The following is a 14,791-nucleotide window of genomic DNA, read 5'->3' as shown; positions in this document are numbered from 1 at the left end:
TGTGTTCAATGGTACTCACCGTTCTTGCGCTTGGAGACAAGGCGCTGTTGGACAAGTAAGGATTGGCCAGATCGGGGATCATTAGAAACGGGTAGCCTGGATAATGGGGGCTCTTAAAAAATCCTCCATCTTGCTGTCTTCTCAAAGCTTGACAATGGAGAGACAAATGATTAGGGATCAATGCGTGGACACAAAAGTTAAGTAAAGAACAAGTATGGCAAGCTGTTTCGACATTTATTCATATTACTGATATTTTTACGTGTACTGATGTGTCTAGTAGTTTATATATATATATATATATATATATATATATATATTTCTAATACAATACTGGTTAGTACTTTTTCTTTCTTTTTTTTTTTAAATATCACTAGTAACTTCTCATTAAACACTAGTACCCATTAGTAGCACGTAACTTTTTAATTGCTACTGGTAACAAACTGCACAATTTTCCTATTGAATTCTATGTAAACTTGTGGTTAAGATATCATCTGTTCACTTCCTACTAGTATATATTCTAATGGATTCTGCTACCAAGTTTGGTTTTGCTATTAATTGTAAATGACACAGTAGAATTTTTTTTTTTTTTTATCTAAAGAATAACTTCTATTCCAGAACTTATACTATAACTTATTGGATATTAATACCTATTTTATTACATTCATATCTTTCCAATTTTAACTGTAATATCTGTTACCTCACACATTTCAGTTGCTTTATTACTTGTAAGCTAATATGTTATTACAGGTTAAAATACCCAACTTATGATTTAAATAAAACGAATATAAATTACAATAGAAATAGTAGGCTAGCTAGAAGTAGGCTACTGAAATAATTTGAGTAGTTACACTATTTAAAAAAAAATCACTTATATAATGAATAGCTATTAGTGACATTAAAAAAAGATACTACTAGTAATAAAAACAAACTATTTTTTCATGAATAATTGTTAAACCGGCGTGCCATAGTATTAGTTTGCTCGTACCTTCGGTGAAATACTCTCGGGCTTTCTCATAACTTTCGAGATCAGCTCTTGGTTGAGGGCGCCTCTCGTTTTGCTAAAGGAAAGAACGACGAAAGGAGAAAAACAAAACAGAAAAGTTATTTTTCCGACGGCAACAACCACATCCACGCGTCTGTCAACACGCGGTGGTGTCTGACTTACCTCAGAATCGGATGAACTGCTGTTATTTTCCGACTCGTTCACTAGAGAAGATTTCACATCGTCCAGATCTCTTTCGGCAGACACGTTTTCGGAGATTTTCTCCTCTTGTTCGCCCTCATCTTTGAATGAGATCAGTTCATCGTTCGCCCCCAACTCATCCCCTCCGCCTCCGTTAAGCTGTGGCATGTTTACGAGCGTCTTGCAACGGTAACAAAATCTAGAGTTTGTGTCGACTCTGAAGTGCACGAGAACGACGCAGTCCACCCAATGCAGGAAAACACACAGGAGCTTTCAGAAGTAATCCTTGACACATGAATTTAAATCCAATTTGTCCATGATTACTTTAAGAAGCGATCACACAACGCTCGACAGTTTCCCTGCAACAAACTCTGCGAACTCAACTCCAGACGTGAAGCGCCGTGTCCTCCGCGGACAAACTCACCAAACACGAATAACGTACAAAAAGTCGAAACGATTCTACATTCCACAATCGAGCGCAAAACTTGAGCGACTTTTTCTTTAAAACGCGCAACCGTCAGTAAACGCGCGTGCTGATTGCAACAAAAGTTGCAACAACGGTCGCGGCGCCTCCGTGGTCTCTATCCCAAAGACGTGTTTCAGTCACATTAACACAGATTCCTCCACAGATCAGCTGCTCGGTTCTTCCACATTACGAATTACAACCGTCATGTTCAATGAGCTACAGCACGAACACTGAAAACGATGTGTTCGGACGCGAAGCGGCTCCGTTTCCCCGTGCGCTGAGCTGCTGATGAGGAATGCGCAGGCAGCAGAGTGTGTGTGTGTGTGTGTGTGAGTGTGTGTGTGTGTGTGCGCGCGCTCGCTGGACGAGCAGAAAGCAGAGGAGGAGTTAAGCGCAGAAAAACGACTCTCCATTCAACACACACACACACTCTCTCTCTCTCAGAGAAGTTTAAAGGAACAGTTTGTTCAGGCCTTGATTCTTGAAATAGTTCAGTGACACAGGGTTTGGGATGGCGTTATTAAAGCAATATCACAAGAGCTATTCAGCACGGCTGTAATTCGTTCGCATTAAATACAACAGCAGGATTGCTTTTTATAAAACAGTTCAGTTATTAATATCAAGTAGGCTACCTTACATCTCTAAATAAAATTGTCTAATTAGTTTGATTTTTTTTCTGCATGAATAAAATGCTCCGAATGAAGCTAAAGAGTCCTTGCCTCACCAAGCAACAGAGTGAACACTGGACTGGAGCAGCTGTGAGTGGACCGGAGTTTACCGCTGCAGTCAAAGCGTTCTGTAATCGCTCGAGCTCCACTCCGGGTTTTCCATTTCCCGCTATATTGAGGAAAAACCGAAAACCCGCTCTGAGGATGATGTATAGGCATAACTCTTGCAGAAATATCGTAGGCACTAATTATGAAAAATATTCCCTAATATTATTATATTTACAAGTGTGCATTTCATAAGTGTAGATTATACCCAAGTCGTAGCTTTGTAAAGGGCGTGTCAGTGCGACCCATGGCTCCAACAATACAGACCTGAATGGTATGCTTTTGCAAAAAAAAAAAAAAAAAAAACAAAGGGAAAGAAAACAAATTATTGGGTGATTTAAGTAAATATAGGGTATTACATACTAAAGAGGTTTTAATTAATAAGTGTAAAATTAATCAATCACATCTCACACTTTTCTTTATACAAAAAAAAATATTTTGTTAATATGTTCTGTGCAAAAATTAAAGTTTTGTTCGGGTGCATAAATGTTTACCTTTTCTGGCAAATGTTTGCGGGCAAAATCCCATTATTTCAATTGCGATCTACACAATATTGGGAATCATGGCCATGAATAAACATATTGTGGCATTGCATATATTTTTCCCCAGTCAAAACGCTGACATTCAAACACTGATAATAATATTTAGATTATTATTCAAATGTGTAATAGTTAATACTATTAATTAGACTATTCTGGCATTAATGTTATGGAGTGAAATCCAAAATATGATGGCATACAGTTATAATCATTCCTTGTATCTGTATTGCCCTATATTTAAACAAAAATTATTAAACGGCACATAACTTTTGTGTTTCTGACATTTGTGATGCCTCAAATCTTATAGCGTATAGAGAATAGACAGAAATCAAAGTTATATATAAACAAAGAATCACTGGAGTACATTTTACAATCAAATACTATTTCAGTCAGTCTGCTAAGTTTAATTTAGTGTGTTCCCTGCTGTTTCTTTCTAATTATTTGTGAAAATTACTAGCCATTTCTGAGTGAAAATGGCTTCAAAGTAATTTTTTTCAGTGACATGTTGGAGCGTTGCCCAAAAAGCTTGTTGAGGAGAGGAGTGCTTTTACTTTTCTAAGCCATCTGATTTGAGTTTAGTGAGGGGGGTGGGGATTCCCACAAACTTACATTGGAGGAGGCATGTTTTTTTTTTTTTTGGGATGATGGTCAATAGCCATAGCTCCTAATAAAAGTGAGTTTTTTGTTCACTTGTCATGGTCCATTGATATTTAGGCAAGAATCAATGATGTCATGCTTTCCCAGACTGTCAGTTCATGTGTCAGTGGTAGCCCCCCATCACCGCAGATCACAAAAGAACAACTAGGGCGTAACCGTCAATGAAGGAGCCACCCAGCAGCGTTCACCCCCATCCCAACTCTGAACCGAGCTTCAGCAGCCAGTGCAGAATCTGCACCCGCAGGATTCACTGGAGAGATCTACAGATTTCCCTAGAACTGGAGCACTTTTCATTCATAACATCCTAAACACCTCTTGCACATTTGCATGCCATTTGCATGTTCACTTAATAAATATTTTGGCTAATTTGATTATGCTTTCCACCACCAATACCACCAAGTCTAATAGTCTCAGGGCCATTTAAATTTTCTCCAAAAAAATATACAATAATTAAAAGCATTTTAGTCATTTTATTAAGACATATGAAGTCATGCTTTATTGTGATTTGATTGCTAAAATTCTAAAAGAGAATTCCTTTCCACGGCTGAACACAGACGGGCTCTTATGCAGCACTATTTATGGTTTTATCTGTTTGTTTTTCTTCTTATTCATAGTGGACTTTAATGCTCCCTGTCTGTGAGGGTGTGATAATAGGAGTCTGTATAAGTCTCTAATGACATGGTGTTGTGGTAATTGCTGGTTACTGCTGTGTGGGGCAGTGTGTGCATGTGAGAGAGGACGGAGTAGTAAGGTTGGGCTTGTTGTAGGGATAAAAAGGTCTGTTAGTGAAGGCCTTACCCTCGTCGCTGATGAAATCCTCTCTCAGAGAACAGAGTGATCCCCAAACCTCCCACTGAGAGACGGCCCGAGGGTCACGCACACACACACACACACACACACACACACACACACACACACAGGTGCACACATGGTTATGACCTTATACGGTTTGATATGTGATTTTTAAGCTTAATTTGAATGCTACTGATGCTATATAATGAAAAACAGTCTAAGAAAGCTAAGAGTTAATATTTTGCTTTATGCACCTCAAGCTAATTGCACTTTAATATGTTGGGTCATAACTAATCACAACATGGCTGAAAGGTTAATTTGACATTACAAAATTGTTAGAAAGAGAATGAAATGTTTACTATACATTATGGTAACAGGGTTTACAGTTTACTTTTATATTTAAAGTATTGTGATAAAGGTCTTTTAGAAAGTAAAAAAAGAGAAAAAAGAAAAAGAAAGCAGCTTTTTACTATAAAAATGTAAATAGGAAACAAATATGATAGCATTTTAGGCTTTACTGGTTTGTTAAAGTCAGTTAAAGTTACAGGAAACCATAATGTACTTCATAAAATGATTTATAAAATCGTTGTAAAAAGGTTGATATCTGAAAATCATTCCTTACAAATGTAACTGAAATAAGATAAAGTGCTCAAAAACACGATTGTTTAACTTGGAGGAAAGTATTTTTGAAAGCACATGATGCAAGTATAATATAAAACTATTCACTGTTAGAAATGGTATTTCATGGAAGCATTTTTTTACATTACTTCAACTCATCAAATTCACTGAAACCATTTCAACTTTATTATTTGAGTTAAACAAGATTCATCTTGATTTTTAAAGTCAGTTTAATAACATTTGAATTTAAAATCACTTGTACATCCAGTAAAAACAAACAAATAAAGGAAGCAACTCAACTAAAGTTTATATATATATATATATATATATATATATATATATAAATACATGATTTATTTATTTAAAAAAAAAAAGTCTGCATCAACACAATTTGGTGTGAGTCCCATATGTATTTTTGAGGAGCATTCCCACATGTGAAAACAGAGAAGCACAATAATAAAAGTCAATTCTGGTAATTAAAGGACTTAGTGTGTTATGCAAGCACACCTACTGTGACTCACTGTACATTCAGCTCCATAATACAAATACAAAGAAGATATGTCACAATACGCGTGTGAAGTCAAGCACATTCTCAGTTACTGGCTCCTCCTCTGAGCTGCTTGTATGAAAGTAAATCTGCTTAAGAGCCATGATGGGAACTCTCCCGTGCGGTCTGAAGAAGCTAAAAATGGAGAATAAGCTGGCATAAGAATCCGCCTTCCCAAAGAATGCAGCGACGCTGATAGTTTGGACTAACTGTTACAAACGAGCACCGGAGGGTGCGTCTGAGTGCAAGCACACAAACATGTGTCAGTGCTTGTGTATTTATTGTGTTCTTGTTGTATTTACGTCTTGCAGGGTTTATAGCCGCACTGCCATGCTTGCACGGCTCAGCTCTGTTCTCTCTCTCTGCTGATGAGATGAGGTGATTACTCCGTATGGGTCATTAGTTCTTAAAGCGTGGTGCTTCTTCAGAGTATTCTGTGTCCAGGTCCATCACTGGTCTGCTTAACTCAGACTTCGACGCACCAGGTTCACTCATTAGACCGAGAGAATGAGAGGAGGCCTCTGATGAATGATTCATGTTCTTTGATTCCACACAAGGGGGTTTGGTTTTATTCTAGTTTAAACAATGCAATATGGAAGTACCCAGCTTCTTTTTGGTCAAGATCTATTAAATATCTTATATATATATGTTAAAAATGTTACAAAAGATTTCTGTTCCAAATAAATGCTGTTCTTTAGAAATTTCTGTAATATATATATATATATATACTGTATATTCAATTTTGCCATCACAGGTATAAATGGGAATTTAAGATATATTGAAATAGACAAGTTATTTCAAATTGAAATAATATTCCACAGTATTAATGTTTAGTCAGCCATAATGAGCAAAACACTATTTAAGAAATATTACTGAACCAAAACTGTTATGTGATTAATATTCTTTACTTTCTGAATTTTTTTGTCATCTGTCCTGATGTCATAAACAGGGGAAAAAAACTTGAAAAGAAACTTAGGAAAACTCTAAAACTATAGTTTGGCAAAAAATAAAATAAAACAAAAAAATGTAAAATAAAAACATGTTGTTGTATCATTTCTTAAGAATTTTTTTTTTTACCTGCACGGTTAATAATTATCAGATAAAAAATACAGATTTGAATAAAAACAGGTAAAAATTGTGGTCCGAATTCCTCAAAAAAAAAAGTTAAATAATAAGAATAATAATTACATGCGTGTACAGTTGTATTCAAGCTGTAAAGAAAACACGAAATCTTAATTTTTCAAAGTCTTTAGTGCATTTCTGGCACATAAATCTGGCACATGCCTTTTTAACTAGTTTATTAAAAGATTTGTAAGATCTTGCGCACTTTTCTTTCTATGTAAATATTATATTAGTAGCTATAATTTCAGCAATAAACGATATGTGGAACATTTTTCCTAATTATTGCTATCCATCCATTTTAGTATTAGCATTTGGTTTTTTTTTGTTTCTTGCATGACCCAATCAGACCTGTCCCACCGGTTGAGATCCATTGCTGTAAATATTCAGTAAAGCAGTGTTTGTGCCTCTCCAGCACGCTTCCACGTCTCTCGCATGTCACACATTCTTCCTTCCCAAATCACAGTTTATTATTGTCCTCCTTGGGAGGCAGAGAGTGACAGAGCGCATTATTAATTGAATTAATTTGAGTGTCTCTATAATCCTGTCAGTAGTTCAGCTGAATGAAACCGAGCGGAAGAGACAGAAGTAGCTCAATGCTGTTGTCAGCCATGTGTCAGCATGGTGCAGCCTGACTGACGGACCAGCACGGCCTCTCAGGGCCTCATTAGGACACCATTCCCACCCCGTGTGTGTGTGTATGTGTGTGTGCTTTCTTATTATGTGTATACATACATTTGTGCATGTGTGTGATTGTCTCGATGCAATCTGGCAGGTGTGTAGACCCACACCTCTCTGCCCAAGGTGGATCGTTTGCCTGAACAATACAAGCCAGCTCCAGCTTAAGTTGCAGGCATGTGAAAACTAGCCTGAAGGGACCGTTTCCAATATCTGTTCACCCTGCTACATTTACTGCTAATCTAATACCTTTTATTGTATTCAAACCGTCAAACCAGCACGCTCTGCTATTCTGTACACGCAATCGATCAGCCTTGCATTTTTGGCACGCCCTCCAAGCGTTGTTGATCGCACAACTGGACAACATCATTTACATTACACCGTACTCAGCAAAACTATCAGGTTTGGAAATGATGTTACAAGTATTCTGGGTTGTACCGACGACTTTATGTTGGTATGTTTAAATAAGCATGTAGATTTGCATGATCATTACATATTCGGTCCCTACTGACATCATTACCTGCAAACACACACACACACACTCACATGCACACAAGCCACACGAGGGATCCTGCAACTTATATTTTATTCAACAAATCCAATGTTTCATTTCCCCTCAGGTAGTCACTCATTCAACAGACATTGCTTTTAAATTATGAATGTCTGGTTTGTCTCTTTTACACACACACTGGCAAGAATACACACCTCCGTCATTGTCAGAGACGTGCTCATAGAGAATAAATAATGCACTGGTGTGAAGTGACAGTGGTGTGTTAAAGTGGACACTGCTGTGTGAACCGCTGGGTTTTACCTCTAACATGAATATAGTATATTCAAACATCGCCTTCATGTCAACACACGGATTTCAGCAGCTTGTTCAGAGTGAAAGCAAGAATTGGATTGTTTTTTTTATTCACCTGTCCAACTCAAATCTGTTGCATTTTTTCACAGTTTGGATTCAAAAATAAAAACGCATGATATTCTGCCATGCACAATCTAATTAAAATCATTTTTCAAGTTCGAGTCTGAATAGTGAAATGTGCATGCTCAGATGAAAAACATGCATTGCTAAATTCTTGTGTATTGTTAACCAAATTTGCTACTGGATCTGAACATGAGCTGAACATTTAGTAGCGCTATTGCATTTAGCTACATGCTAAAATTGTATATTCCTACAAGAAGAAAATTCCAAAAGCAAACACTATCATAATGTTGTGAAAAAACAAAAACACACAAAAATAACACAACGGCTCCCCAAGTATGAATCCTGACACGAGCACCTTTCCTAATATCTCTCTCTCTCTCCTGCTTTGTTTCCTGTCTCTTCTACACTATCCTAACTTAATAAAAGCAAAATGCCCCCCCCCCCCAAAAAAAAAAAATTCTTCAAAAATAACTTTTGATTAACTTTTAATAATTTTTCCAATATTCACTCTCCTTATACAGTCTTTTGAATTTGATTGTTGATAGTTTTTTAAAGATGAAGCATATTTATATGGAGAGTAGTAATTGTAGTTCTTAGAACTAATAATTATAATTTTGATTGATATTTTGATCAGTTGTTGAAGAAATGTCCTCTTCTTTTCTGTATTTCACTTCTGTTCTAGCTTGTTTCCTACTTTAGTTTTCTGGCATTATATACAATGATTATTGTTTTCTCTGTGACAAATTGTTTATAATGTTTCACATTTGATAAATCACTTTAGATGAAAGTGTATATATATATATATATATATATATATATATATATATATATATATATATATATATATATATATATATACACACACAGTATATATATAGTGTACTTCTTGGCATCAATGTGCAAAAACTCTGATTACTCAGATTTTTATCCAATCAAATTCTGTCTTTGAATGAGAACGTCTTGCCCTCTAATATCACCTGCAGCTAATTAACAAATCCTGGGTCAAGATAAAGGCTATAGCCTATTTAAAACAAAAGGAAAAGAGTTAACTAGCAGAATAATAATCTGATTGAATATTGTGCAAAATGTGTACAAAACAGCATACTTGAAATAAATTTCTCAAGCATTTGTGTCTGCTTGTACACATATGTTTACATCCTTATTCTCTTCATTCTATTCATTTAGTTGTGTGTCAGGGTATAAGTGGCCAAGAGAGATGCCAGGCTGAAACTAAATATATTCACTTCCACAAAATGGCCATTGATTTACTTTTTCTTTTTTCTTTTGTCTAACTTTTATACTGTACATAATTCTAATTTCTCTGATGACATACTGGGTTTTGTTCAGAATGAAATACTACATTACTATTTACTGAATAGCTGCACACTTCACAGTAATGTGACTTTTTTGTGAATTAGTGGTGAATTTGTATGATCTCATTTGTATGTTTTCTTATACCCCAAATACGGTTTGGTTTATAGCTTCAAATTCATATGAATTCAGCGTCTCGTAAATTACTGTTGGTTGGTACATACAGTAGCTGTTTTCCACAATCTGAAAGTGAAAGTGATGTGACATTCAGCCAAGTATGGTGACCCATACTCAGAATTTGTGCTCTGCATTTAACCCATCCAAAGTGCACACACACAGAGCAGTGAACACACACACACTGTGAGCACATACCCAGAGAAGTGGGCAGCCATTTATGCTGCGGCGCCCGCGAGCAGTTGGGGGTTCAGTGCCTTGCTCAAGGGCACCTCAGTCATGGTATTGAAGGTGGAGAGAGAGCTGTAGATGCACTACCCCCACCCACAATTCCTGCCAGCCCGGGACTCGAACTCACAACCTTTCGACTGGGAGTCTGACTCTCTAACTATTAGGCCACAACTTCCCTTAAATCTTCAGTCAGTCTGTTGTTCATTATCTGGCTTGGCTCTGTGTTCATCTTCAGTTCTCTCTTCACAGCAGTTCAGTCAGTGTACTGTTTGAGTCAATGCATTACTCCGGGATTTTGGTTTGTTTGAACTCAGAGGGAGTGTCAGCCACATTAAAAAAGTTAACAGCTTAAGTCATTTGTGTATTAATGCGTATTGGAGACACGAACCGTTTAAAACGATTCAGTTCAATTTGGTGAACTGGTTCAAAAAGTTCAGGTTACATTGAATGATTCTTTTGCGAACCGGATATCACTAAATTGCAGTGTTTTGAACTCTCTCTCACAACAGACATGGAAGAGAAGACAATGCTGAATAAAGTCATAGTTTTTGCTATTTTAGGACTAAAATTTTCGATGCTTTAAAATATTCTAACTGACCCTCTGATGTCACATGGACTACTTTGAAGTAGAGCCCGACCGATATATCGGCCGGCCGATATTATCGGCCGATATGAGCTAATTGCATTTAAATCGGCATCGGCGTTTATAACGGCCGATGAAACATGAGAAACAGTCTCATATTCTTCACTCATGTTATGAGTGTTGCATAGTTTGCCCACCAGAGGGCGGTCTGCAGCTCCAGAGTTGCAACAGCGCCAGAAATCCACAAAGAAGAAAGCGATCAGCCAAGCCACCCAGATGAGTCTGTCGTTCGTCATGTGAAATGATTGTAGATTTAGTTCATACACTGTATATAAAAACGGTGTGGTAGTTCTAGTTAACGGTCCTATCATTATCACTTCTAAATATTCTGTAACATCACTTACAGCCGCTAATGCATTGCTATATTAGATTAGCCACAAAGCTAATACCATGTTTATCAGTGGAAGAGCGCGAACGTTAATAAGAGGTCGAACTATAAAGTTAGCGTTTAGTGCTTATTCTATTGCGGTGTGTTTCCCACATAATGACCGCGTAATGGGCCTTTCACACAGGACGCGGTATGCACAGCGCTTGGCCGCTGGGTTTAGCGTTGCCCTTCAGATACAACGCGATTTGCCCTGCTCTGCGCTATGGCGTAGGCGGAGTTTTAAAAACTTTTAGCGGGAGCTCTTTCATAGTCTGTTGTTCCTTCTTTCGGTCAGCAGCAAACATGTATCTGTCCCGTTGTAAGAAGCGAGCGATAGCGCTAGTCCTGCTGATGAGAATTAAGAGAGAAGCAAGGAAGAAGAGGCTACCCTCAGGCCCAGGGAACAATTTGGTGAATTCAGGCTGGTTACGTTACTCTAACGCTAATATAGCTTCCTTTTTAGCAGGCCCCTTAAATGCTTGCTATTAACTTGTTTGAAGGTGGTTCTTCTCAAAATTGACAGCGGTGTGTTCATGGCACTAACGTTAACCATTTTGATTCAGACTGCACAAAGAGAAGAGGAGAAGATATACGGGTCCGTTGTGAATGTGTCTGTGAGAGCAAATATAGTGTAGTTACAGTAACTACAGTAGGTGCGTCAGAAATGATTAAATCAGAGGGGACATGTAAATAAATGTGAGCTGAACAAGCGCTTTTTTCTTTTCTTTTTTTTTCTTACATATTGTTTCAAAGCAGCTTTACAGACATAACAGGAAAATGTTGAAATAATATTGTTAAATATAAGGAGGTTAATACCTATTGCTTGACAAATAAAAAAATATATATATATATTTCTCATTTTTGCCTATGTAGGAGATCCCTGTTTATTATTATTATAATTCTAATGATGACATGAGTAATGATACATGGTGATATTATTAATACACATGCTTATTCTTTCTCTGTCTCTCTTTCTGCCCTACAGATGGCTGAAAAAGGTGAATGATGTAGCAGCAAAAGTGTGGGACTACTTCTGCAAATACTTTAACTTTAACTTTAGTATTATAATTTATTTACAGTACACACACAGACTGTTAAAATCAGCTTCAACTGGAAGAAAGTAAAAGTGTTAAATGTTTAAAATCAGACTGTTTTTTGATCGTTAAAAAATATATACTTTTGATGTGCAATTGTTTAGTGATTGAGACCGTAATCTAAGGCTTTTTTTTACATAAATCCCTTCTGGAAAATGGTTTATACAGCCCACATACATAGAACAGGCAGATATTTTGCCATTGAATGTTATGTAAGTGCAGCTTATAGGAAATGGGTCTAATATCCAGTTTATTTTCAAAATCAAAATATCGGCTTATAAATCGGCTCTTTTCAAGTTAATATCGGCATCGGCCCCCAAAAATCCATATCGGTCGGGCTCTACTTTGAAGATGTTTTTCTTAACCTTTCTGGACATGGATAGTATACTGTACACACAGCTTCAATGGAGGGACTGAGAGCTCTCGGACTAAATCTAAAATATCTTAAACTGTGTTCTGAAGATGAACGGAGGTCTTACTGGTTTGGAACGACATGAGGGTGAGCTATTAATGACATAATTTTGCATTTTGGGTGAACTAACCATTTAAGCATGCAGAGTCCATTTTCTTTTTGGAAATAATATGGGTGAATTTCAGTGTTGGGTATAGTTACTTTGGAAAGTAGTTAGTTAGGTTACAACGTTACCATCAATTAAAAGTAATCAGTTATGATACAGCGTTACCTATTCATAAAAGTAACGCGTTAGAGTACTCATGCGTTACCAAAAATTAAAAGCCGTTTGCAGCGGCTCACAGACGACAGACATAGCCCCCGACCCCTTTAAATGCACCTAGAAGTCGTGACTCCCGACAATGAATAACGTCAGTCATCCAACTAAATTAACACTGCAGGATAACAATAACAGGAAAGACAGTCAGCAATCGGCTATTCCACATGGCGTTTTATTTATTTATTATCACAGAACATATTATTAATCAAAATTTGCACCTACCCAGCCCGGGTAGCCTAGGCTACTGTATATTATGAGCACCACAAGATAACTCCTGATTTTTCTTTAACTTTAAATAATGCAGTTATCAAAGTTCAAGTATGCTTACTTGTAAACACAACCTTAAACAGGCTTGCAGATTTAAATCCATTTAGAAATGATGAACAATCAGCCAGATCTAACAGAAATTAACAACTGCCTGTCAAACAAAAATGATAACAAACCGAATTAAATCCTTCACCGCCACACAGGCAAATGACAAATCGCTTAATAGCCGAACTAATTATTATTAAAGTGTCACTCACAGTCACAAGCCTAAATTCGCTTTAACACAGTCCTCTTACATTTACTCTTCAAAGTAGTGATTAAAACGTAGCGTTAAATTTGAGGTAGAATTTTTGGCGGTCGACGGAAGCTTTTCACCAACGCAGTGTGCATTTTACCATTATGTTCTTTTCTTTTTCGTTGACAAATTGAAAATAATGTGCGTACTTCCATAAACCAAACGCGGTCCTCTCTGCTATCTTGCCGGGAGTTCGAAAAAAAAAAAAAAAACACACACACACACACACACACACAGGGTCAGGCGCAGGGCACAGACGCATCACAGCCATTGACTTTACGATCACAGAGCTTCGGCTCCGCTGATACATCCGCAGGTGGCACAGTAGACCTAGGACTACTGTCTGACAAAAAGCAGGCTGCAGTCGGGATTTTCCTTTCCTTAAAATAACGGATTACTTTTTTAAAAAAATAACGAAGTTACTGATTACTTACGCACGAAACTAACGCGTTAAGTTACACATTTCAAGAAAAAAGTAATTAGAGTACTCTAACGCGTTACTTTGTAACGCGTTACCCACAACACTGGTGAATTTGTTATTTAAACTTTTGGTGGTCAGATCAAATACATAGTCAAGTAAGAAATATTAATCATGACTGTTATGATTTCCTATTCATCCATCACACTAGAAATTGAAGGTAAAGTTGAGTACATTGCACTGTGGGATACCATATTCCACACAGAAATATTTGCCATTGTATTAGGTCGCTGGGGATTCTCTGCATATAGAAAAGTGTGCACAGCATACTAAATACAGCCGAAGTCTCCATAGTCTTTGTTTGCATGAGGCAGTGATGTGGTTTTCAGTGCATGTGTGTGTGAGGGATTAAATGTGTGCAAGTGTGCACTGGAGAGAGTGACAACGAGTGCAGGTCCCTCTATCATACGACTGCTCTTTCATGTGTTGCCAGACTGAACTAATGTAGGTCTCCCCATCAAAGCTCTGTTTAACTCAGTCTTAATGAGGGGTTCCTGTCCCTGCCCCTCTGCTTACGGTGTCACGGCTCCCACATTAAAATATCTGCTCTAGGTTAACCCATGCTTATGTTTATGCATGTGCGCATAGATTACAACAGAGCAAGAACTTAACTTGAAGTTTAGACCTTTTTGAACCTTTTTAAAATAAGATATGACATGTATTGCAATTGAATTCAAACTTACATTGCTGAGCACTCAAGATCCTGTTCAGTCTGAGGCATGACACCGACATAACTGGTACTGCTCACACCACTGCAAACAGATTGAAACCAGTTAACTTCACTCTCATCCGGGTCACGGCACCAACGGGAATGCTCCTAACTGCACAGCACCAAATGGGATACAAACCAGCATTAACCAGCATGGGAGGCAGGTGTGCTAATAAGGAAGCTATAGACTGCAA

General features: G+C 37.3%; 1 protein-coding gene across 1 annotated transcript in view; it reads right to left on the bottom strand.

Moving 5' to 3' along the window:
• Positions 1-1,993, bottom strand: part of LOC113107300 (transcription factor 7-like 1-B) — a 58,887-nt gene extending 56,894 nt beyond the window's left edge. Inside the window, exons 1-3 of the mRNA XM_026269712.1 lie at positions 1,166-1,993; positions 986-1,058; positions 20-147 (exon numbers count right to left, since the gene is read on the bottom strand). Coding sequence (XP_026125497.1) covers positions 20-147; positions 986-1,058; positions 1,166-1,351 — 387 coding nt within the window. The 5' untranslated portion in view covers positions 1,352-1,993. The remainder of the gene's footprint in view (positions 1-19; positions 148-985; positions 1,059-1,165) is intronic.
• Positions 1,994-14,791: the final 12,798 nt, after the last annotated feature.

This window comes from Carassius auratus, chromosome 8 (assembly GCF_003368295.1).
Source record: "Carassius auratus strain Wakin chromosome 8, ASM336829v1, whole genome shotgun sequence".
Classification (NCBI taxonomy): domain Eukaryota; kingdom Metazoa; phylum Chordata; class Actinopteri; order Cypriniformes; family Cyprinidae; genus Carassius; species Carassius auratus.
The sequence above is the reverse complement of the archived record's forward strand: the minus strand, read 5'-3'. Positions and strand labels throughout refer to the sequence as shown.